At 43.8% G+C, this 24,289-nt stretch overlaps 1 protein-coding gene and 1 pseudogene across 4 annotated transcripts in view; one reads left to right on the top strand and one right to left on the bottom strand.

Moving 5' to 3' along the window:
- Positions 1 to 24,289, bottom strand: part of AK7 (adenylate kinase 7) — a 69,968-nt gene that overhangs the window by 44,575 nt on the left and 1,104 nt on the right. For all 4 annotated transcript variants that reach the window (XM_055556214.1, XM_055556215.1, XM_055556218.1 and 1 more), the window contains exons 2-3: positions 15,617 to 15,805; positions 8,145 to 8,253 (exon numbers count right to left, since the gene is read on the bottom strand). In XM_055556214.1, the coding sequence (XP_055412189.1) occupies positions 8,145 to 8,253; positions 15,617 to 15,805 (298 nt within the window). The remainder of the gene's footprint in view (positions 1 to 8,144; positions 8,254 to 15,616; positions 15,806 to 24,289) is intronic.
- LOC129634475 (60S acidic ribosomal protein P1-like) lies at positions 10,541 to 12,288 on the top strand (annotated as a pseudogene).

The following is a 24,289-nucleotide window of genomic DNA, read 5'->3' as shown; positions in this document are numbered from 1 at the left end:
CAGGGCATGAATGGGAACAATTCATGGGCTTTAGTGAATAATTCCTGGTGGCTCAAATGGTAAGGAATCTGCCTTCAAAGCAGGAGATGGGGTTCAATCCCTGGGTTGGGAAAATCCCCTGGAGGAGGGCATGGCAACCCACTCCAGTATTCTTGCCTGGAGAATTTCATGGACAGAGGAGCCTGGCAAGCTACAGACTAACACACGCATGCACTGAATTCTTACCATCAGGAGGTAGATGCTAACAGCTCTGTTTTTATAGATAAGGGAAGGGAAGCACACTTCCCATTTGCCCAGAATCATGGAATGAAGCCGTAGGACAGACTCCAGTTCTAGAAGCCTGGTTGTCTGACCTGTGGTCCCCGCTATGTCTCTTCTCGGGCTTCATGGAGAGTGGAGTGGGAGGCCTGAATCAGAAGGCTAGGCCTCTCTGTTTTTTAAAAATCTTAAAAAAAATTTTAAATATAGCTAACTTTCAATGTTATGCTAGCTTCAGGTGTACAGCAAAGTGATTCAGTTGTATCCATCTATACCTATATAGCTTCCCTGGTGGCTCAGTGGTAAAGAATCCACCTGCCAGTGCAGGAGATGCAGGTTTGATCCCCTGGTTGGGAAGATCCCTGGAGAAGGAAATGGCAACCCACTCTAGTAGTCTTGGTTGGGAAATCCCGTGGACAGAGGAGCCTGGTGGGCTACTGTCCATGGGGTTACAAAGAGTTGGATACTCTTAGCAACTAAAAATAAAACAAAATCTATATCTATAAATTCTTTTTTTTTTTTCAGAATCTTTTCCATTATAGGTTATTACAAGACCGTGACTACAGAACCCTGTGCTATACAGTAGATCCTTGTTGTTCATCTAGTTTATATATAATAGTGTGTACATGTTAATCCTGAACTCTTAAGTTATCCACCCCCCACCAATCCATAACCATAAGTTTCTTTTCTGTGTCTGTGAGTCTATTTCTACTTTGTAAATAAATTCATTTACATTTTTTAGGCTTTCACGTATAAGTGATATCTTGTGATATTTGTCTTTCTCTAACTTACTTCACTTAGTATGATATTCTCTAGGTCCATCATGTTGCTATAAATAGCATTATTTCAATCTTTTTTTTTTTTTTTTTTTGGGACCAGGCCCTCTCATGATTTCACATAAAGCAGTGCTATTCAGCTTAAGTCCTTGTGGAAAGAAGTAATTTTTCACCCCCCGAACTGTCCCTGGCTGGGGTAGAGCAGTCCATGAGCGGTGGCTGGGGGCTGTGGGTGGAGGGTTTTGGTAACACCTCGATGCTTGATTATGAACAATATGTAGACACTGGAATTTAGAATAGTGGTGGACTGGACCCATGAGTATTTGGTGTCCAAAAGGTTTGTTATTTTCCAGGAGGTCTCTCCACACATTTAAGCATTGGAGTGGAGTGGAACTCACTGTCGTGTCTGACTTTTTGCCATCCATCGACTGTAGCCCACCAGGCTTCTCTGTCCTTGGGATTTTCCAAGCAAGAATACCAGAGTGGGTGGCCATTTCCTCCTCCAGTGGATCTTCCCAAACCCAGTATCAAACTCAAGTCTCCTGAGTCTCCTGAACTGGCATGCGAATTCTTTACTGCTGAGCCACCGAAGAGTTCCCCATGAAAAGAACTGTGGTATCAAAGTTTGAGAACCTGGGGCAGGCGATAGATGGGTCCCTGGGGCAAAGAGTTGGAAATTTGTTCTCTGTGATCCGATGTTGTTGTTCAGTTGCTAAGTCATGTCCTACTCTTTGCTACTTCATGAACTGCAGCACGCCAGGCTTCCCTGTCCTTCACTATCTCTCTGAGTTTGCTCAAACTCATGTCCATTGAGTTGGTGATGCCATCCAACCATCTCATCCTCTGTCATCCCCTTCTCCTCCTGCCCTCAATCTTTCCCAGAATCAGGGTCTTTTTCCAATGAATTGGCTCTTCGCATCAGATGGTCAAAGTATTGGAGCTTTAGCATCAGTCCTTCCAATGAATATTCAGGGTTGATTTTCCAGTAGTCATGTATGGATGTGAGAGTTGGACTATAAAGAAAGCTGAGTGCAGAAGAATTAATGCTTTTGAACTGTGGTGTTGGAGAAGACTCTTGAAAATCCCTTGGACTGCAAGGAGATCCAACCAGTCCATTCTGAAGGAGATCAGCCCTGGGATTTCTTTGGAAGGACTGATGCTGAAGCTGAAACTCCAATACTTTGGCCATCTGATGCAAAGAAGTGACTAATTTGAAAAGACCCTGATGCTGGGAAAGATTGAAGGCAGGAGGAGAAGGGGACGACAGAGGATGAGATGGTTGGATGGCATCATCGACTCAATGGACATGAGTTTGAGTAAACTCTGGGAGTTGGCGATGGACAGGGAGACCTGGCGTGCTGCAGTCCATGGGGTCTCAAAGAGTCGGACATGACTGAGCAACTGAACTGAACTGAACTGATTTCCTTTAGGATTGACTTGGTTTGATCTCCTTGCTGTCCAAGTGCCTCTAGATAAGAGACCACATATTTTTCTCATTCTTGAAGTCAGGAGACCTCCCTTAGTATGCACAGGATGCACAGAAAGGCGCCCTGGAGTTCATAAAGGGAGGGAGCACCACTCCACAGTAAGTGATGCTCACTACCCATAGGCCTCTTCGGTGGATTCCATCTTGGCTGAGAGATGTACACGCACACATGGGAGGATCCTGAGATACACCAAATATGGACTCTGAATCTGGCGAATCAAAATGATTTGCCAAAAGAAACCCAGGAGAAAGGCCCCATAAAAGTGACTGAAACTAAAAAAAAAAAAAAAAAGTGACTGAAACTACCTCAAAGGCACTCAGACTCCCTCTGAGTTCACTCGTGTCCATCCACACTTACTTGTACTCTTTTCCTCCTAATAAACATTTTACTTGTTTCACTACTCTCCGTCTTCATGGGAATTCATTTCTGCAAAGCCAAGGGGCCAGGGCCTTGTCACTGACCCCTGGTCTAGTGGCTAGGACTAGATGCTCTCACCACCTCGATTGATTGCAATCTCTGGCCAGGAACTGAAACCCCGCTCCAAGCCGCTGCAGGCTGAGGCCACCCTATCAAACCTACCATGTTCCCGTGATGATTAGTGAGAGGGATCCTACAAGGTGCTGAGCCTCATCTGTTATAGCAGGAAGTCAGTGGTTAATGTCTAAAATTCATAATCAAAGGACATCAGTGCAGGCATTTTTGTGTATGTGTATTAAAAGGAACAAGTGGGTTAAATGAGGTTTTTTGGGGGAGTAAGGCTGGGATGGGAAAGAAATGCACGAAATTTTTTTTTTCTTTTAAATCCTCCTGTGCTTTTTAAAATTTTTGAAATAAGTCCAGGTTTTATAGCAGAAAAGAATTAAAATTTAAGGAAAACTCTGAGTATGTATTATACAGAAAAAATCAATTTCCAAAGACCAGCACAAAATGAGAACTCAGTAAACATTAGGTCTGATTATTATTTTAGGTGGTGCAATTATCTTAGAAAGTGCAATTATACATCATCTGTCAATATTTGCAAAGGGACAAAATGTGGGGAGCAGGCAATTATAAAGCTCTGTTCTGAAATATGACATATTGCTAATGCTTTTGATTTGTATCTGAATGAAACTTAGGCCCACAGTGATAAATGAGAAATCAAACATTCTAAGCTCCTGAGGACTTCCGCACATCCAGAGAGAGTACTTTCCCATCATTATTTCTCTGAATATGGTACAGATATTCCTGAAGCTTCATTCCATTTCTTTGAACATAAGCCAAAATACAGTTTTTCTATTTTCTTATTCAGGGGTTGGCAAGGTGCTGCTTGTTTTCGTAAATAAAGTTTTGTTGAATGGAACTTCCCTAGTGGTCCAGTGGATAAGATTCCGTGCTTCCAAAGCAGGAGGCCTGGGTTTGATCTTTGGTCAGGGAACTAGATCCCCCATGCTGCAATGAAGACCTGGAGCAGCCAAATAAATAAATAAATATATATATTTTTAAGTTTTATTGGAACCCGGTTCATTCATTTACTTTTTTGTCTATAGTTGCATTTGTGCTACAATGGCAGAGAAGTTGGCTTGAAAAGCCAAAAACCTGGCCTTTTACAGAAAAAGTTTGCTGACTCCTGGACTAATCTGCCAAAAATGAAGATATTGAAGTGTAAGTGATAGTCTTTCAGTTGTGTCCAACTCTTTGTGACCCATGGACTATATAGCCTGCCAGGCTTCTCTGTCCATGGAATTCTCCAGACAAGAATACTGGAGTGGGTAGCCACTTCTTCCTCCAGGGATCTTCCCAGCCCAGGGATAGAACCTGGGTCTCCTGCATTGCAGGAAGATTCGTTACAGTCTGAGCCACCAGGGAAGCACCCAACAAAAGTAAAAAATACTGCAAAGCAAGGTGCTTGTGTCTTTTTCACTGTCCTCCTGGTCTATAATGACAATTCAAATAAGCTCAGTTGCTCTGGATTTAATAAGGATATGAATTACAAAGCACAAAATTGCTAAACATCACTTTGTTCCTTAGAGTTTATTACCTTTTTCAAAGCATTTAAAACATGCAAGTGTTCTCTGCAACTCCTTCCCGACCCCTGCTATCAGAAAACATCTGTTGAACTGAATCGAATCCACAGAGTTAGAAATAATTCCTCTTCTCCTAAAGTCATATCCATCTCGGGATAACTTTTGTATCAACATGCCATTCTCTGTCCTGCACAAAAGTTTCTCCTGAGTCCCTTAGCTCTCCCATGGGCCTACAAAAGTCTTGAGGTATCACTTTTATTTGTCTTTGTATCTTCCCAATACATTCAACCCCACCTCCTTGAGCAGTGTCCGTAGAATGAATAAAGGTTAAATTTTGAACATTAATCTTTCATTTCTTTAAATGATTAAAAATATTCTATTCTTTGAACACATAGACCAGTGGAATAGACTAGACAGCCCAGAAATAAACCCACGCACTTATGGTCAATCTTCGACAAAAGAGGCAAGAACACCCAATGGAGAAAAAGACAGTCTCTTCCATAAATGACACTAGGAAAACTGGACAGCTACATGTAAAAGAATGAACTCAGAACAACTCCCTAACATCATATGCAAAAATTAACTCAAAATGGATTAAAGACCTAACTGTAATACTGGAAACCATAAAACTCCTAGAGGAAAACACAGGCAGAACACTTTTTGACATAAATTATAACAGTTTTTTTTTTTTGATCTATCTCCTAAAGCAAAGCAAATAAAAGAAAAATAAACAAATGGGACCTAATTAAATTTAAAGGCTTTTGCACAGCCACTAACAAACTGAAAAGACAATGTACTAATGGGGAGAAACTATTTGCAAATGGGTAAAAACGATAAGGGATTAATGTCCAACATATATAAACAGCTCGTTCAACTCAACATCAAAAAAACCAACAACACAATTTTTAAAATGTGCAGAAGTGGATAGATATTTTTCCAAAGAGGAAATGCAGATGACCAACAAACACATGAATAGATGCTCAACATCACTAATCACTAAGGAAACGCAAATCAAAACCACAATAAGATACCACCTCACATCTGTTAGAATGGCTGTTATCAAAAAGACAACAAATAAGAAATTCCGGTGAGGATGTGGGGAAAAGGGAACCCTTGTACACTATTGCCAGGAATGTACGTTGGTGCAGCTGCTGTGGAAAACAATATGGAAGTTTCACAAAAAACTAAAAATAGAACTATCATATGACCCAACAGTTCCACTCTTGGGTCTATATCTGAAAAAACAAAAACACTAATTCAAAAAGATACATGTACCCCCTGTTCACAGCAACATTATTTACAATAGCCAAGATATGGAAGCAATCTAAAGTCCTTCAACAGATGAAGGGATAAAGAAGAATTCATATAGATAGATATATATTTGTGTGTGTGTACATTGGAATACTACTCAACTATAAAAAAAAGAATGACATTTTGCCATTTGTAACAACATGGATAGACTTACTATGCTGAGTAAAATGAGTCAGACAGAGCAGGACAAATACTGTCTAATATCACTTATATGTGGAATCTAAAAAATACACAAACTAGTGAATATAACAAAAAGGAAGGAGACTCACAGAACTAGAGAAAAAACTAGTGGTTACCAGTGGGGAAAGGGAAGAGGGAGGGGCTAGATAAGGGTAGGGAATTAAAAGGTACAAACTATTAGGGTAAAGTCAAGGCTATGGTCTTCCCAGTGGTCATGTACGGTTGTGAGAGCTGGACCATGAAAAAGGTAGAGCACCAAAGCATTGATGCCTTCCAACTGTGATGTTGGAGAAGACTCCTGAAAGTCCCTTAGTCAGCAAGGAGATCAAACCAGTCAATCTTAAGGGAAGTCAATCCTGAATTCTCGTTGGAAGGACTGATGCTGAACCTGAAGCTCCAGTATTTTCGTCATCTGATGTGAGCAGCTGACTCATTGGAGAAGTCCCTGATGCTGGGAAAGATTGAAGGCAGAAGGAGAAGAGGGCATCAGAGGATGAGATGGCTGGATGGCATCATCGATGTAATGGACATGAACTTGAACAAATTTCAGGAGATGGTAAGGGACAGGGAGGCCTGGTGTGCTGCAGTCCATGGGGTCACAAAGAGTCAGACACGACTAAGCAACTAAACAATAACATTAGGTATAAAATAAGCTATAAGGATATATTGTGCAACACAGGAAATACAGCCAACATTTTATAATAATTGTAACTAGGGTATAACCTTCAAAAATTGTGACTCATAACATTATACACTTTTATAATCAATTTTGGGCTTCCCTGTAGCTCAGACAGTAAAGAATCCTGCAATGCAGGTAACCTGGGTTCAATCCCTGGGTTGGGAAGATCCCCTGGAGAAGGAAATGGCAACCCACTCTAATATTCTTGCCTGGAAAATCTTGTGGACAGAGGAGTTTGTCGGGCTGCAGTCCATGGGGTCACTAGAGTCGGATACAACTTAGTGACTAAACCACCACATCAACTATACTTCAATTTTAAAAATTCTCTCCTTCAGGAGTACCTGTTGCTAAATTAATTTAGCAAGGAAGCCATTAGACTGAGGTGGCCCTAGCACCTTAGCAGCCTAGATGAGCAAACCCAAACCTAAAGAAACTAATCACAAATAGTCGATAGACCCTCCCAAATAAGGGAAATGCTTTAGCTGCAGCCATCAAATAATTGCATGCTTCTGGCTTTTCTCTTCCCTGGTCACCTAGATGGTAAAGAATCTGCCTGTGATGTGGGGGACCCAAGTTCGATCCCTGGGTCAGTTAGATCCCCTGGAGAAGGGAATTTCTTCTTGCCTGGAGAATTCCACAGAGGAGTCTGGCAGCCCACAGTCCATGGGGTCACAAAGAGTTGGACATGCTGCTGCTGCTGCTGCGTCGCTTCAGTCGTGTCTGACTCTGTGCAACCCCATAGACGGCAGCCCACCAGGCTCCCCCGTCCCTGGGATTCTCCAGGCAAGAACACTGGAGTGGGGTGCCGTTTCCTTCTCCAATGCATGAAAGTGAAAAGTGAAAGTGAAGATGCTCAGTTGTGTCCGACTCTTAGCGACCCCATGGACCGCAGCCTACCAGGCTCCTCCGTCCATGGGATTTTCCAGGCGAGAGTATTGGAGTGGGTTGCCATTGCCTTCTCCCAGTCGGACATGACTGAGCGACTAATACTTAAGCTGTGGCCAATCAAATAATTGCCTTGCTTCTGGGTTTTCTCAGTCTTGCCCCTAGTTTCTGTTAGTGGATCTCCTAACCACTTCGAATTTGGTGCTACCCAACATGAATAGATTCTTTTTTTTTTTTTTGTCTGCCTAGCCGTGGGGATCTTAGGATTTGAACCCGGGCTCTTGGCAGTGAAAGCACACAGTCCTAACCACTGGACCTCCAGGGAATTCCCAGTATGAATTGATTCTTGCTCATATAAACTCTTAAATATTTTCATATGCCTCTGGGTATGTTGTAACATTATCCATAGGCATATCCACTAGTTTGATCTCACTTCCTGTTTTAGGTAAATTTCAGATCAGTTCTCCCCTGGTTCTAATTTGCCTGGTGTTCCTGGGATGGCCCTTAGGTAAGGTATATGGCATGAAAGTCCCACCCCTGGAGATCAAGGGTGCATCTCACTGACCAGAGACTGCCCAGATGGCTTCCTCCGCTTGCTGGGGGTTCTCAGTGATGTTATAAATGACAACATCACATTCCAGCAGGCGCAAGAGAAGGTCTTCTTGAGAGATGCCCTGAAAAAGAAAGTTGACAGTAATTTGTTGCAAGAAGCAATGTCACCTTAATATTTAGATGGGAGTGACAATTTCCAGATGAGACATGCCGCCTGGATAGTCCCCCAGGAAGAAAAAAATCACAGAAGGATTTTTTTTAATTTAAAATGAAATCTTGGCTCTCTTCTGTGTGTAGTTTTCAAATAACAAAGTTTATGAAAATAGCCGGGAACAGATGAATAATAAAATTACATAAAGATCGGTACTATTTCTGCCTGCTGTTTAAACCCTGATTCAGGAGGGAAGAATTAGAACACACTGGAAGAAAATGTGTGAGGCATTTAAAACAAACTCATTCTTTGAGCGTTTCTTTGAGCCGTTATAGATCATGAATGACTCAGACGTGCTGATAAGTGATTAATGTGGATTATTTCAGAATCCTCAAGGTGGAACAAATCTGGTCTCGAAATGTAAGGTAACTTATCACAGTTGACAGCTGGGAGTATTTAAAAAATACAGAATTAAAAAAAAATTTTACTTATTTTTGGCTGTGCTGGGTCTTCGTTGCTCTGTGGGTTTTCCTCTAGTTTGGAGAGTGGGGGCTAATCTCTAGTGGCCATGGGCAGGCTTCTCAATGCACAGGCTCTAGGGTGTGTGGGCTTTAGTAGTTGGAACTCCTGGGCTCTAGAGTTCTGGGCTCTGGTTCTCCATGGGCTTAGTTGCTCCGTGGCATGTGGGATCTTCCCAGATGAGGCATCAAACCCGTGTCTCCTGCATTAACAGGTGGATTGTTTAACCACTGAGCCACCCGGGAAGCCCCACAATACAGAAACCTTCTAATGTTAAAAAGAAAAATTTCTTATACGATATGAAAGTAACTTTGACGATCATTGTGTTTAACTAGTTATTCCCTGCTGTGTGGTGCCAGCAGATTTTGGGAGTACTGTACCGAGGGTGGGTATCAACCATAAAAGGACCAGGATTTGCACTGGCTGCTATTCCTCCTGTCTCAGGGGTCAGATATTCCTCCACAGATCCTTGATTGGTTGCATGAGAGCAGGACACTTCAGATCAAACTTGATCTCTTTACCACAACTTCTTCTGGAGAATCACAAGAGGGGAAATGCCTTTCATCAGAGGTTGTGTGCGTGTGTGTGTTCAGTCGCTAAGTTGTGTCCGACTCTTCAATCCCATGGACTGCAGCACAGTTAGGCTTGCCTGTCCTTCACTGCCTCTGGGAGTTTGCTCAAATTTATGTCCCTTGAGTTGGTGATGCTATCTAACCATCTCATTCTCTGCTGCACCCCCCGACTCACCCCATCTCCTTTTGTCTTCAATCTTTCCCAGCGTCAGGATCTTTTCCAATGAGTCAGCTCTTCTCATCAGATGGCCAAAGTATGGGAGCTTCAGCTTTGGCATCAGTCCTTCTAATGAATATTCAGGGTTGATTTCCTTTAGGACTGACTGGTTTGATCTTCTTGCAGTCCAATGAACTCTTAAGAGTCTACTCCAGCGCCATAGTTGGAAAGCATCAGTTCTTTGGCGCTCAACCTTCTTTGTGGTCTAACTCTCACATCCATACATGACTACTGGAAAAACCATAGCTCCGATTAGATGGACCTTTGTTGGCAAAGTGATGTCTTGCTTTTTAATATGCTGTCTAGGTTTCTCACATTCTTGTTAAATTCAACAGCAATATCCTAGCTTCTGGTGGTTCTCTGGCAATATTTGGTGTTCCTTGGCTTATAGAAACATCACCCACATCTTTACCTTCATCTTTACATGAAATTCTCCCTATACTCTGTCCAAATTTCCCCTTTTTTATAAGGACGCCGAGCATACTGGATTAGAGACCCACCCAAATGAGCTCCTTCTAACTCGATTTCTTCTGTAAAGACCCTATGTTCAAATAAGGTCTCATCTGGAGGTCCTGGGGGATTAAGACTTCACATATTTTAGACAGGATTCAACCCATAATATCATCCATTTGATTTCTTTTCTGGACTGAACGTGCAAGAGAGAAGATACTCTGAAAATCCTGATTCAAACATGGATTTTTGGAACTCCCTGGCTGGCCAGTGGTTAGCACTTTGCACTTTCAGTGCTGAGGGCCTGGGTTCAATCCCTGGTCAGGGAACTAAGATCCCACAAGATGTACATTACAGTAAAAAAAAAAAACAGAAAACTTTTCTTAAAGAAACAAAGATGGATTTTCACCTTGTCAACAGCATGACAGGAGTACACCATTTTCCTGGTACACCTGGGACTTACCTACAGTCAGCAAGGACACAGTGAGAAAGATTGGGGGATGGGAAGAAATCGCAGCCAGGTGTTCCTGACACAGTGTGTTCTAGATCTCTTCCAAGACAAAGAAGATGAAGCATCTGTGAGTCCATGAAAGCATGTGAGATGTGTCCAGAAGAAAACATGTACACCCGGTAAGTCACAGTTGGACTGATTTAAGCTGAAACAGGCACATTTTCAAGAGAATGGTCATCCTATCAGATATGTGCATTCATTTGTTCCCCCAATAAATAATTGTGAGCACTGATTTTGACCCTAAGGAGAAAGGCAAAAAATGACTGCTGTATGACTGTTGATAATACGGAGCATTGGGTGTGCGTGTGTTGTTGGCAAAGTTTTAGCAAATAACTATGGTCTAATGTGGACAAGGATGCAACTAAGCACATGAAGCTTTTGTACAAAGTAGAAAAAGGTAACCTGCTCTTGGACAAATGATGTGGCACCCACTCCAGGACACACGGCAGTCAGCAGAACACGGTTCCGCCCCTACCCACGGCCACAGCTGAACATCCTCGTGCAGTGGGCCGCCTGTGCATTCTTTCAGGGCAGCCCCCAGTGTAGAAAGGGCTATCACAGAGGTACATTTGAGCTCTGATGGACCAGGCAAGTATGTGATTATGACTCATAGGGACTGACATTTGAGCTGGGCTGACAGGGTGAATACAAGCTCCCTGAGCAGAGCCTAGGAAGTTCACAGACTAGCAGGCCATTTGCTGAGCCAGGAAGAAGCTCCTTTCACAACCTGGGCCAGCCTGCTATCTTCCATTCTCCACTCTGTCTCACCTTTTATGCCATACTTGCTTCTTCCCTTGGCTCCCCTAGAATCCAAGTCTAGCTATACTGATGCTTTCTGTTCCAAAGCACACCATACCCTCACCTAGGTGTCCCCTTACCTGCTTGGTAAGTTCTACTCAGCCCTGGAGGCTCAGCCTCAGTCCCAGCATTTCCAACAGTCCCCAAACTCCAAAAAGGAGGGCCAACTGTGTTGGATCTTTGGGCCTTTAAAGGACTCCAGGGACATCCCTGGCAGTCCAGGAGCTAAGACGCTGAGTACCAAGTCAGGGGGTGCCGGTTGGATCCCTGGTCAGAGAACTAAGATCCCACTTGCTGTGTAGCAAGGCCAAAGAAAGAAAGGGCTCAATACTAATTCACTGAATCAAATTCAGGTATAAATAGAGATCAGTGGTGAGGACCTGAACCAATGCAATTAGCCAGGAGAATGGAAAGGAGACATTCTTCAGAGAGCTATTCAAGAGATGGGTTGAGACCTCCCTTCCCTCAGCTGGGTTAAGCTTCTCGGTCTTTCCAGGGAAGCTAAGACCGCGTTAGAGTGAGACCGTCATTTCACCCTGCGCTAGCACTGTGCCTGGCACCTGCGCTTGGCGCTCGCCCTCACCAGGGCCTCGGTCTTGGAGCCCATCAGCGTCTACTCGGCCCTCATCCTGCATGAGGATGAGGTGATGGTTGCAGAGGATAACAATGCCCTCATTAAAGCAGTCAGTGTAAATGTTGAGCCTTCTGGCCAGGCTTGTTCACAAAGGCCTCGGCCAATGTCAGCATCGGGAACTTCATCTGCAATGATGGGGGGGGGAGCGGCAGGGATGGCAGGGGGCGGGGCTGGTAGACCTGCCCCAGCAGGGGGTCCTGTCCCCCCACCCCCACCACTGTTGCCCCAGCTGAGGAGCAGAAAGCAGAAGCAAAGAAGAATCGGAAGAGTCTGATGATAACATGGGCCTTGGTTTTTTTGACTAAGCCTCTTTGGTAATATGTCCAATAAAAAGCTGAGCTCTTAAAAATTAGAGAGAGCTGGGTTGAGGATCTCATGACCAAGAGGATATGAGATGCAGTGGTGCCAGCAAGGACGTCACCAGCCATCCGGCTCTGCAAGGATGAGGTCATTAGCTATTGCGCTTGCCGACTTCCAACACACCCTGAACGGAAATCAGCGGGAGGTCAGAAAGGAGGCATCCTGTGCTCTGGGAAAAACCGACAGAATGGGCCTTCAGAAAGGTAAGTATTTTCAGGAGAAATTTTTATGACCCCGTTATCTTGCATGTTCTAATACCTAGAAAAGCACCGAAATCAGTAATGGAGACATCTGCTCCTCGTAAATAGCAGCGACATTTTACTGAGATGTGTTAATTGCACGTACTTAATTGCATGTGTTTAATTGCACTTACTCCCCCTTCACTCAAATCACATACATACGCTTTGACTGTGTGGATCACAACAAACTGGAAAATGTTTCAAGAGATGAGAATACCAGACCACCTGACCTGCCTCCTGAGAAACGTGTGCAGGTCAAGAAGCAACAGTTGGAGCCAGACATGGAAAAACGGACTGTTTCAGAATTGGGAAAGGAGTACGTCAAGGCTGTGTGTTGTCAACCCTGCTTATTTCACTTACATGCAGAGTTAAATAAGCCACCTTATATGCCACCTATGTCTTTGGAGCAGGTCCTCAGAGCTCTCTGAGTCTGTTTCTCAGGTTATAGTCCTCAGTAAACCCCAAATAAAACTGAACTCACAGAACTCACACTCTGAGTAGTTTTTGTTTTTTTTTTTCCAGTAGTAGTAGGGAGGCAGAAGCCCACAGCAATACCAGGCTCACAGCTGTGATGGGGGCAAGTGCATGATGAATGGTATAAAGGACACTCTTGGCTGTCTACAAACATCCATTCCCTCTTCCTCTTTCCCAACAGATTTCAAATTTTGTTCAACTACTCCCCTTCTCAGCCTGTGGGAAATTAACTTCATCCTCTAACTTCAAGTAAGGGCCTTACTGATTCCGGATAAGAGATTGGTTCAGGAACAGGCAAGTGACTCAGCTCCAGACAGTGAGTGTGGGGTACTGCTGGAAAGTTCACCCTCCTTTCTATAAGAACTTCTGAAAGTTTTCTTCATCAGGGTGTGGCTGTGTAGGTGAGCAGAACCCTGGAATGCTGTAGCCTTGCTGCCAACCTGAGGAATGAAATCACCCTCAGAGAAAGACAGAGCCAAGGAAAGGGCTGAAAAGGGGCTACCATCCCTGGATCATGCCAGGCCTGAAGCAGGTTCTTCCTTGAGACCACCAGCTACATAAGCTAATGAATGTCCTTAATGAATAAGCCAGTTTACATCACCCCTTTCCCAATATGACTCGAAACCCCAAATAGTCCAAACAGATACAGACAGCGAGGCCCCTAATACAAAGCAGGGCAGAGTGGTTTTGTTGAGTAGTGTGAGAGACTTCGTTTTGGGTATGATGATGTAAAAGTGCTGCCGGACATCTGGGGAGGGGCTACAAAGCAGTTGGATGTGTGCTCAGTCAGCAGGGCTGGGGAGGGATCAGAAAGGCATTGTCTTGAAGCTGAAGCTACAGGACTGGATAAGAGTTAGGAAGAATGCCTGTTAGGAGAGGGGAGGGAGCTCTGGAAAAAAACATTTAAAGAGAAGGAGCGGATGCACGTGGACAGTCAGCCAGGTGCTGCTGCGGGGAAGTGGGGAAGAGAGACCATGGCCAGGATACCTCCTGTGAAGGGGTGCGGGCTGGAGAGTGCAGGAGTGAGGCCTGTGAGGGTGCTGAGCCCTCTCCCAAGTCCAGTGGTGGCAGGGCCAGTGCAGAGAAAGAGGCAGGAGGGGTGTGTGTGTATGTTTCCCAGTGGGAAGATGTCAGCATATGTGGAGGTGGAAAGAAAGAAGTGGCAAGTGAAGACATAGAAGAGGGCTTCCCTGGTGGTCCAGGGCTTCAGACTCTGCTCTGCAAGGCAAGGGACACCGGTTAGATCCCTGGCCAGGAAGAGCCCACATGCCTCGGGGCAACAAAGTCTGTGCATCACGGCTACTGAGCCAGCACTCTAGAGCCCAAGAGTCGCAACTACTCAGCCTGCACACCCAGAGCCTGTGCTCTGCAACAAGAGAAGCCACTGCAAAGAGAAGCCTGAGCAACTAGAGAGAGCTGCAACTAGAGAAAGCCTGTGCTTAGCAAGGAAGACTCACCACGGCCAAAAATAAACTAAATAAATCTTTTAAAAAAGAAAGAGCCAGAGAGGGTAAAAAGGGGTCAGTGGTGAAGTTCCCAAAGTTGGTGGGAGGGGATGCATTCATTCAGTTATGAGTACTTATTAAGGGCCACTGCTGTCTGTCACCATTCATGGATACACATGAGAATAAATGGGGCGCTGTGTCCACTTTCAAGGAACAGATAGTCACAGTCAGTGTAATCCACAATAGACACATAATAACAACGGGGTGTAAAAAGTGTAAAAGGATCTAGACAGGCAAAGAGCTCAGAATCTATACTAGGAGTGGGGAATCATGAAGGGCTTCCTGGAGGAGACAACATTCTGTGTTAAAGCATGAAGGATATATAGGGAGGGAAGTGGGAAGCCTATTCCAGGGCTCAGAATGTGCAAAGCTGTCCCTTAGGATCTGGAGAATGGCAGGCAGGGTGATGGGAGAGGTTAGCCTGGGAGGGCTGCCTTCCCTGGAGGTACTTAAATGTCTCAGGATGAGGGTTGTATAGACTCTGTTTTTTGAAGGCAGCACTACTTGTCAATAAGACAGCAATGTAATGGTATGTTGCTCTCCAGTGGCTTATTACCAAAGGAGGTGTCTTTCACAAATAACACCCTTCATGGTCCAGAGTCATGTTAGGGTGAGGCAGGGCAGAATGCATTTTAAACACAGGATAGAGAATTTTATGAGTCTGAAAGTTCAAGTGAGATCCACAGCTTCTAACCTTCTAAGAATATCTCATTTATATCATTTAAGTTCTTTGCTGCTTTTTCCTGGAGGAGGGGGGAGGAAGGGGGTGCTCCCTGCAGCTTGCCAGCCCAGGAATGGAAGCTGTGCCTCCTGCAGAGGAAGCTCGGAGAGTCTTAACTACTGGACCACCAGGAAGTCCCTGCAGGCAAACCTTTGAAGTGGAGAGATGAGAGGTGTTAGTCTCCATCACAGGGAGACCTACTCCCACCTTTCCCACGGTCTCACGGTCTCACATTGGCAGGAGAGAGGAGATGAGAAGCAAACACATTGTCATGGCATTTGAGCAGAGGGTGGTGCTTTCCTTTGTCCCCTCTTAGCAGCCCCCCTGGACTTACACAGTAGGTCTCCACAGCAAACTCGGGTCGGGGGACGTCCAGCTTGGAAACTGTGCCCACGATCTGGAACGTGCCTTCCTTCAGTTTGGCCATGGAGGCTTCTGGCATCGCTGATTTATTTTCATCGTCCTCTTCCTCCTCCTCCATAATTTCTTCAAGTGAAGCCCCGACGACACAGTTAGAAAGAAACTGCAACAAAGAGAAATTTCCTGAACACTAAGAACAGCTCAGAATGGAACCAGTATGAATGATGATTCTAAAAGCTGACCTTTATTGGGGCTTGATAGTGGTTCCACTTGTGCAAAGCTAGAGTTTTTGACACTGGTATCTCACTGAAACTGGTTTAATTCCCACAAGAATACAGTGAAACGGGTACTATATTATGAGTCCCCATTTTATAGACAGGGAACTCAGGCTCAGAGAGCTTTAAGAGCTCATTAATGACATATTTAAAATTTTTTTAAAGTTTATTTGACTGGGTTAGGATCTTCAGTTGCAGCATGCAGGATCTAGTTCCCTGACCAGGGATAAACTCCAGGGAACCTGCATTGGGAGCACGGAGTCTTAACCACCAGACCACCAGGAAAGTCCCTCATTAAGGATATTATCCTGCACTAGCAAAAGGCAGAGCTGGGCCAAATTCACCATGATGGTTTTGTCTAACAGAAATGTAGACACGTGATGGGATCTGCTTAGGGAACTCAAATTTGCTAGTAGCCACATTAATAAAAATAAAAAGAAACAGGTGAATGTAGGTAATGCTTAAATTTTAAAAGAATTTAGGTATGTTTTAACCCAAGGTATCCAAGTTATTATCAGTTTAACATACCAATATACACATTACTGAGATATTATATATTCTTTATTTCCCACAGTAAGTATTTGAGATTTGATGTGTATTTTACTCTTACAGCACAGATCCATTTAGACAGATACGTGTAAACATCCAACAACCACATGTGGCCAGTGGCTATGAATAACGAAATAGAAGGAGGCTGGCAAAGTTTCTTTTCTTGTGTTTATAAAAGCTATCTTTGTGAGTGGTTTATGCAATGTTCATGAGTTTCATATATAAATAGAACTAATTTTAATTTATAGATTAAACATACAATTCTTAGATTAAACATATGTAAATAATCATGATGATATTACTTCTTGGGAGTAAAAACATTACAAAACCAAAGAAACAAAAAGTCCTTCCCCACTTATTTTGATTAAAAAAAACAAAAACAGTCCAAGTTAGTAGGCAAGATGTCAGGTTCAATCTCTTATTGGAATATATTTTTCCCAAATATGACATATATATTTTTGTTTACCTCTCGAACATACATCTTCAATTTTATTATCCCATTTCACAGACGAGGAGACTGAGGCCCAGCAGTAAGCAATTTGCCCAAGATTGCATGGGGAGGGAGGGGTTATGCCAGATCTTCTGATACGATATTCAAAGTTGCACGGTTGCCACACGGCCCCTTTGCAGACTGGAGAAGGGGCTGGGGTGCATGGTCCAACTGACGTCAGGAGACATGGTTTCCATGCTTTTTTTTTTTTAACGCTTTATATTTCTACTCCCATGTTGCTTAGTGCAGACAACGCATTTACTTGTAATTTGAGAAAGTCAAGTCCTGCTTTGTTTAGGAATAACCAGAAAATTCTGTTATTGATCAGCTTTTGTAAAAATCTCTACAAACTAAAAGTTTTATTATAAAAATATGCTGTTGTAAAAAATAATCAGTGATCAAAATGGGGTAAAGTAAAAGGTTAAATTCTCTTCCCTCCCTCCCTCCTAATTTCAATCATGTCACCTCTATTTTTAAGTACTCCAGTGGCTATCATTGTATTTAGAACATAAACTAAATTCCTGACAAAAGCCCCACAAGATCTTAGTCTTTATGCTTGACTTTGCTTCACTGGGGCTTCCCTGGTGGCTCAGCTGGTAAAGAATCTGCCTGCAGTGTGGGAGACCTGGGTTCAATCCCTGGGTTGGGAAGATCCCCTGGAGAAGGGAAAGGCTACCCACTCCAGTATTCTGGCCTGGAGAATTCCATGGACTGTATAGTCCATGGGGTCGCAAAGAGTCGAACACGACAGTGATTTTCACTTGCTTCATTGAGCTTCCCTGAGACTCAGTGGGTAAAGGATCTGCCTGCAATGCAGGAGACACAGGAGACCCTGGTTTGATCCCTGGGATGGGAAGATCCCCTGGAGGAGGAAATGGCAACCCACTCTAGTATTCTTGCCTGAAAAATCCCATGGACAGAGGAGCCTGACAGGTATAGGCCAAAGGGTCACAGAAGAGTTGGACGTGACTAAGCACACACACTTTGTGAATTTACACAGCAAATACTGATGAAGTGCTGGCTTTGTGTCAGGCACTGTTGAGTTGCTGAGCAGGGCCACCTTCTGACTTTCCTCCATAAAATATATTATTAATAAAAATGAAACTTTATGACTGTATTTCTATAAACACACACAATCTTTGTTGCTAAATTTTAAATTTGCTTCCTTCCAATTTTTTTTTTTTTGCTTCCTTCCAAATTTAAGAGAAATTAAAACATGTTTATGGGCCCCAAAGTCCCATGGGTCCCAGACACGGTGACTGCTGTCCCCTGGGGCCCCTGATTCACTGCAGCCTCGCCACTTTGTCCTCTGCAACCTTTGCTGTGCCCTGTGGGAGCTAGTTCCTCAGGCTAGACCTTCATTCTGTACATGTCAGATTAAATGTCACCTCTCAAGAGTGCCCTTCATGCAACTCTATTTAAAGCAGCCACCCTCTCCTCCATAAGTCCACAATGTCTATTCTCTTTCCTGCAGAGTACTTAGTAGGGATTGAAATATCTTGTTTATGTTAAAAATTATTTATTGTCTATCTTATTCCAGAGAGGAAGGAGCCTCAAGGGCAAAAACTTTGTTGGGTCTTATTAACTGTGAATGCCATTTAGTAGGATGTAATGAATAAATGCAGATGACACCACCCTTATGGCAGAAAGTGAAGAGGAACTAAAAAGCCTCTTGATGAAAGTGAAAGTGGAGAGTGAAAAAGTTGGCTTAAAGCTCAACATTCAGAAAATGAAGATCATGGCATCTGGTCCCATCACTTCATGGGAAATAGATGGGGAAACAGTGGAAACAGTGTCGGACTTTATTTTTTGGGGCTCCAAAATCACTGCAGATGGTGACCGCAGCCACGAAATTAAAAGACGCTTACTCCTTGGAAGGAAAGTTATGACCAACCTAGATAGCATATTCAAAAGCAGAGACATTACTTTGCCAACAAAGGTCCGTTTAGTCAAGGCTATGGTTTTTCCTGTGGTCATGTATAGACATGAGAGTTGGACTGTGAAGAAAGCTGAGCGCCAAAGAATTGATGCTTTTGAACTGTGGTGTTGGAGAAGACTCTTGAGAGTCCCTTGGACTGCAAGGATCCAACCAGTCCATTCTGTAGGAGATCAGCACTGGGATTTCTTTGGAAGATCAGATCAGATCAAATCAGTCGCTCAGTCGTGTCCGACTCTTTGCTACCCCATGAATCACAGCACGCCAGGCCTCCCTGTCCATCACCAACTCCCGGAGTTCACTCAGACTCACATCCATCGAGTCGGTGATGCCATCCAGCCATCTCATCCTCTGTCGTCCCCTTCTCCTCCTGCCCCCAATCCTTCCCAGCATCAGAGTCTTTTCCAATGAGTCAACTCTTTGCATGAGGTGGCCAAAGCACTGGAGTTTCAGCTTTAGCATCATTCCTTCCAAAGAAATCCCAGGGCTGATCTCCTTCAGAATGGACTGGTTGGATCTCCTTGCAGTCCAAGGGACTCTCAAGAGTCTTCTCCAACACCACAGTTCAAAAGCATCAATTCTTCGGCGCTCAGCCTTCTTCACAGTCCAACTCTCACATGGATATATGACCACAGGAAAAACCATAGCCTTGACTAGACGAACCTTTGTTGGCACAGTAATGTCTCTGCTTTTGAATATGCTATCTAGGTTGGTCATAACTTTCCTTCCAAGGAGTAAGTGTCTTTTAATTTTATGGCTGCAGTCACCATCTGCAGTGATTTTGGAGCCCAAAAAAATAAAGTCTGACACTGTTTCCACTGTTTCCCCATCTATTTCCCATGAAGTGGTGGGACCGGATGCCGTGATCTTCATTTTCTGAATGTTGAGCTTTAAGTCAACTGTTTCACTCTCCACTTTCACCCTCATCAAGAGGCCTTTGAGTTCCTCTTCACTTTCTGCCATAAGGGTGGTGTCATCTGCATAGCTGAGGTTATTGATATTTCTCCCGGCAATCTTGATTCCAGCTTGTGCTTCTTCCAGTCCAGCGTTTCTCATGATGTACTCTGCATATAAGTTAAATAAACAGGGTGACAATATACAGCCTTGACGAACTCCTTTTCCTATTTGGAACCAGTCTGTTGTTCCATGTCCAGTTCTAACTGTTGCTTCCTGACCTGTGTAAAAATTTCTCAAGAGGCAGATCAGGTGGTCTGGTATTCCCATCTCTTTCAGAATTTTCCACAGTTTATTGTGATCCACACAGTCAAAGGCTTTGGCATAGTCAATAAAGCAGAAATAGATGTCTTTCTGGAACTCTCTTGTTTTTTCCACGATCCAGAGGATGTTGGCAATTTGATCTCTGGTTCCTCGGCCTTTTCTAAAACCAGCTTGAACATCAGGAAGTTCACGGTTCACATATTGCTGAAGCCTGGCTTGGAGAATTTTGAGCATTACTTTACTAGCGTATGAGATGAGTGCAATTGTGCGGTAGTTTGAGCGTTCTTTGGCATTGCCTTTCTTTGGGATTGGAATGAAAACTGACCTTTTCCAGTCCTGTGGCCACTGCTGAGTTTTCCAAATTTGCTGGCATATTGAGTGCAGCACTTTCACAGCATCATCTTTCAGGATTTGGAATAGCTCAACTGGAATTCCATCACCTCCACTAGCTTTGTTCGTAGTGATGCTTTCTAAGGCCCACTTGACTTCACATTCCAGGATGTCTGGCTCTAGGTCAGTGATCACACCATCGTGATTATCTGGGTCATGAAGATCTTTTTTGTACAGTTCTTCTGTGTATTCTTGCCATCTCTTCTTAATATCTTCTGCTTCTGTTAGGTCCATACCATTTCTGTCCTTTATTGAGCCCATCTTTGCATGAAATATTCCTTTGGTATCTCTAATTTTCTTGAAGAGATCTCTAGTCTTTCCCATTCTGTTGTTTTCCTCTATTTCTTTGCATTGATCACTGAAGAAGGCTTTCTTATCTCTTCTTGCTATTCTTTGGAACTCTGCATTCAGATGCTTATATCTTTCCTTTTCTCCTTTGCTTTTGGCTTCTCTTCCTTTCACAGCTATTTGTAAGGCCTCCCCAGACAGCCATTTTGCTTTTTTGCATTTCTTTTCCATGGGGATGGTCTTGATCCCTGTCTCCTGTACAATGTCACGAACCTCATTCCATAGTGCATCAGGCACTCTATCTATCAGATCTAGGCCCTTAAATCTATTTCTCACTTCCACTGTATAATCATAAGGGATTTGATTTAGGTCATATCTGAATGGTCTAGTGGTTTTCCCTACTTTCTTCAATTTCAGTCTGAATTTGGCAATAAGGAGTTCATGGTCTGAGCCACAGTCAGCTCCTGGTCTTGTTTTTGCTGACTGTATAGAGCTTCTCCATCTTTGGCTGCAAAGAATATAATCAATCTGATTTCGGTGTTGACCATCTGCTGATGTTCATGTGTAGAGTCTTCTCTTGTGTTGTTGGAAGAGGGTGTTTGTTATGACCAGTGCTTTTTCTTGGCAAAACTCTATTAGTCTTTGTCCTGCTTCATTCCATATTCCGAGGCCAAATTTGCCTGTTACTCCAGGTGTTTCTTGGCTTCCTACTTTTGCATTCCAGTCCCCTATAATGAAAAGGACATCTTTTTTGGGTGTTAGTGCTAAAAGGTCTTGTAGGTCTTCATAGAACCGTTCAACTTCAGCTTCTTCAGCGTTACTGGTTGGGGCATAGACTTGGATTACTGTGATATTGAATGGTTTGCCTTGGAAACGAACAGAGATCATTCTGTCATTTTTGAGATTGCATCCAAGTACTGCATTTCAGACTCTTTTGTTGACCATGATGGCTACTCCATTTCTTCTGAGGGAGATATAATGGTCATCTGAGTTAAATTCACCCATTCCAGTCCATTTCAGTTCGCTGATTCCTAGAATGTCGACATTCACTCTTGCCATCTCTTGTTTGACCTCTTCCAATTTGCCTTGATTCATGGACCTGACATTCCAGGTTCCTATGAAATATTGCTCTTTACAGCATCGGACCTTGCTTCTATCACCAGTCACATCCACAGCTGGGTATTCTTTTTACTTTGGCTCCATCCCTTCATTCTTTCTGGAGTTATTTCTCCACTGATCTCCAGTAGCATATTGGGCACCTACTGACCTGAGGAGTTTCTCTTTCAGTATCCTATCATTTTGCCTTTTCATACTGTTCATGGGGTTCTCAAGGCAAGAATACTGAAGTGGTTTGCCATTCCCTTCTCCAGTGGACCACATTCTGTCAGATCTCTCCACCATGACCCGCCCGTCTTGGGTTGCCCCATGGGCATGGCTTAGTTTCATTGAGTTAGACAAGGCTGGGGTCCTAGTGTTATTAGATTGACTAGTTTTCTGTGAGTATGGTTTCAGTGTGTTTGCCCTCTGATGCCCTCTTGCAACACCTACCATCTTACTTGGGTTTCCCTTACCTTGGGCATGGGGTATCTCTTCACGGCTGCTCCAGCAAAGCACAGCCATCCCACGTTGAAGGTCAGGAAGGGCAGTGGTGAGGAGATACCCCTCGTTCTTTGGAAGGAATGATGCTAAAGCTGAAACTCCAGTACTTTGGCCGCCTCATGCAAAGAGTTGACTCATTGGAAAAGACTCTGATGCTGGGAGGGATTGGGGGCAGGAGGAGAAGGGGACGACAGAGGATGAGATGGCTGGATGGCATCACTGACTCGATGGACGTGAGTCTGAGTGAACTCCGGGAGTTGGTGATGGACAGGGAGGCCTGGCGTGCTGCGATTCATGGGGTAGCAAAGAGTCGGACATGACTGAGCGACTGAACTGAACTGCACTGAATGAATAAATGAATCCCACCACTAGAGGTGATAATAGTTAAATGTCCTGTGTATCCTTTGAGACGTTTTCTCTATGTAGATTATCTATCTATCTATCTTCTTTGGGCTTTCTAGGTAGCACAGTGGTAAAGATTGTGCCTGCCAATTGCTGGAGACCGGGGTCTGATCCCTGATTTGGGAAGATCCTCTCCAATAGGCAGATCAGGTGGTCTGGTATTCCCATCTCTTTCAGAATTTTCCACAGTTTATTGTGATCCACAGTCAAAGGCTTTGGCATAGTCAATAAAGCAGAAATAGATGTCTTTCTGGAACTCTCTTGCTTTTTCCATGATCCAGGGGATGTTGGCAATTTGATCTCTGGTTCCTCGGCCTTTTCTAAAACCAGCTTGAACATCAGGAAGTTCACGGTTCACATATTGCTGAAGCCTGGCTTGGAGAATTTTGAGCATTACTTTACTAGCGTATGAGATGAGTGCAATTGTGCGGTAGTTTGAGCATTCTTTGGCATTGCCTTTCTTTGGGATTGGAATGAAAACTGACCTTTTCCAGTCCTGTGGCCACTGCTGAGTTTTCCAAATTTGCTGGCATATTGAGTGCAGCACTTTCACAGCATCATCTTTCAGGATTTGGAATAGTTCAACTGGAATTCCATCATCTCCACTAGCTTTGTTCGTAGTGATGCTTTCTAAGGCCCACTTGACTTCACATTCCAGGATGTCTGGCTCTAGGTCAGTGGTCACACCATTGTGATTATCTGGGTCGTGATTTGTATGCAGGTCAGGAAGCAACAGTTAGAACTGGACATGGAACAACAGACTGGTTCCAAATAGGAAAAGGAGTTCGTCAAGGCTGTATATTGTAACCCTGTTTATTTAACTTATATGCAGAGTACATCATGAGAAACGCTGGACTGGAAGAAACACAAACTGGAATCAAGATTGCCGGGAGAAATATCAATAACCTCAGCTATGCAGATGACACCACCCTTATGGCAGAAAGTGAAGAGGAACTCAAAGGCCTCTTGATGAAAGTGAAAGAGGAGAGTGAAAAAGTTGGCTTAAAGCTCAACATTCAGAAAACGAAGATCATGGCATCCGGTCCCACCACTTCATGGGAAATAGATGGGGAAACAGTGGAAGCAGTGTCAGACTCTATTTTTCTGGGCTCCAAAATCACTACAGATGGTGACTGCAGCCATGAAAATAGAAGAGGCTTACTCCTTGGAAGGAAAGTTATGACCAACCTAGATAGCATATTCAAAAGCAGAGACATTACTGTGCCAACAAAGGTTCGTCTAGTCAAGGCTATGGTTTTTCCTGTGGTCATATATCCATGTGAGAGTTGGACTGTGAAGAAGGCTGAGCGCCGAAGAATTGATGCTTTTGAACTGTGGTGTTGGAGAAGACTCTTGAGAGTCCCTTGGACTGCAAGGAGATCCAACCAGTCCATTCTGAAGGAGATCAGCCCTGGGATTTCTTTGGAAGGAATGATGCTAAAGCTGAAACTCCAGTGCTTTGGCCACCTCATGCAAAGAGTTGACTCATTGGAAAAGACT

The sequence above is a fragment of the Bubalus kerabau genome, chromosome 19 (assembly GCF_029407905.1).
Source record: "Bubalus kerabau isolate K-KA32 ecotype Philippines breed swamp buffalo chromosome 19, PCC_UOA_SB_1v2, whole genome shotgun sequence".
NCBI classification, from domain to species: domain Eukaryota; kingdom Metazoa; phylum Chordata; class Mammalia; order Artiodactyla; family Bovidae; genus Bubalus; species Bubalus kerabau.
The sequence above is the reverse complement of the archived record's forward strand: the minus strand, read 5'-3'. Positions and strand labels throughout refer to the sequence as shown.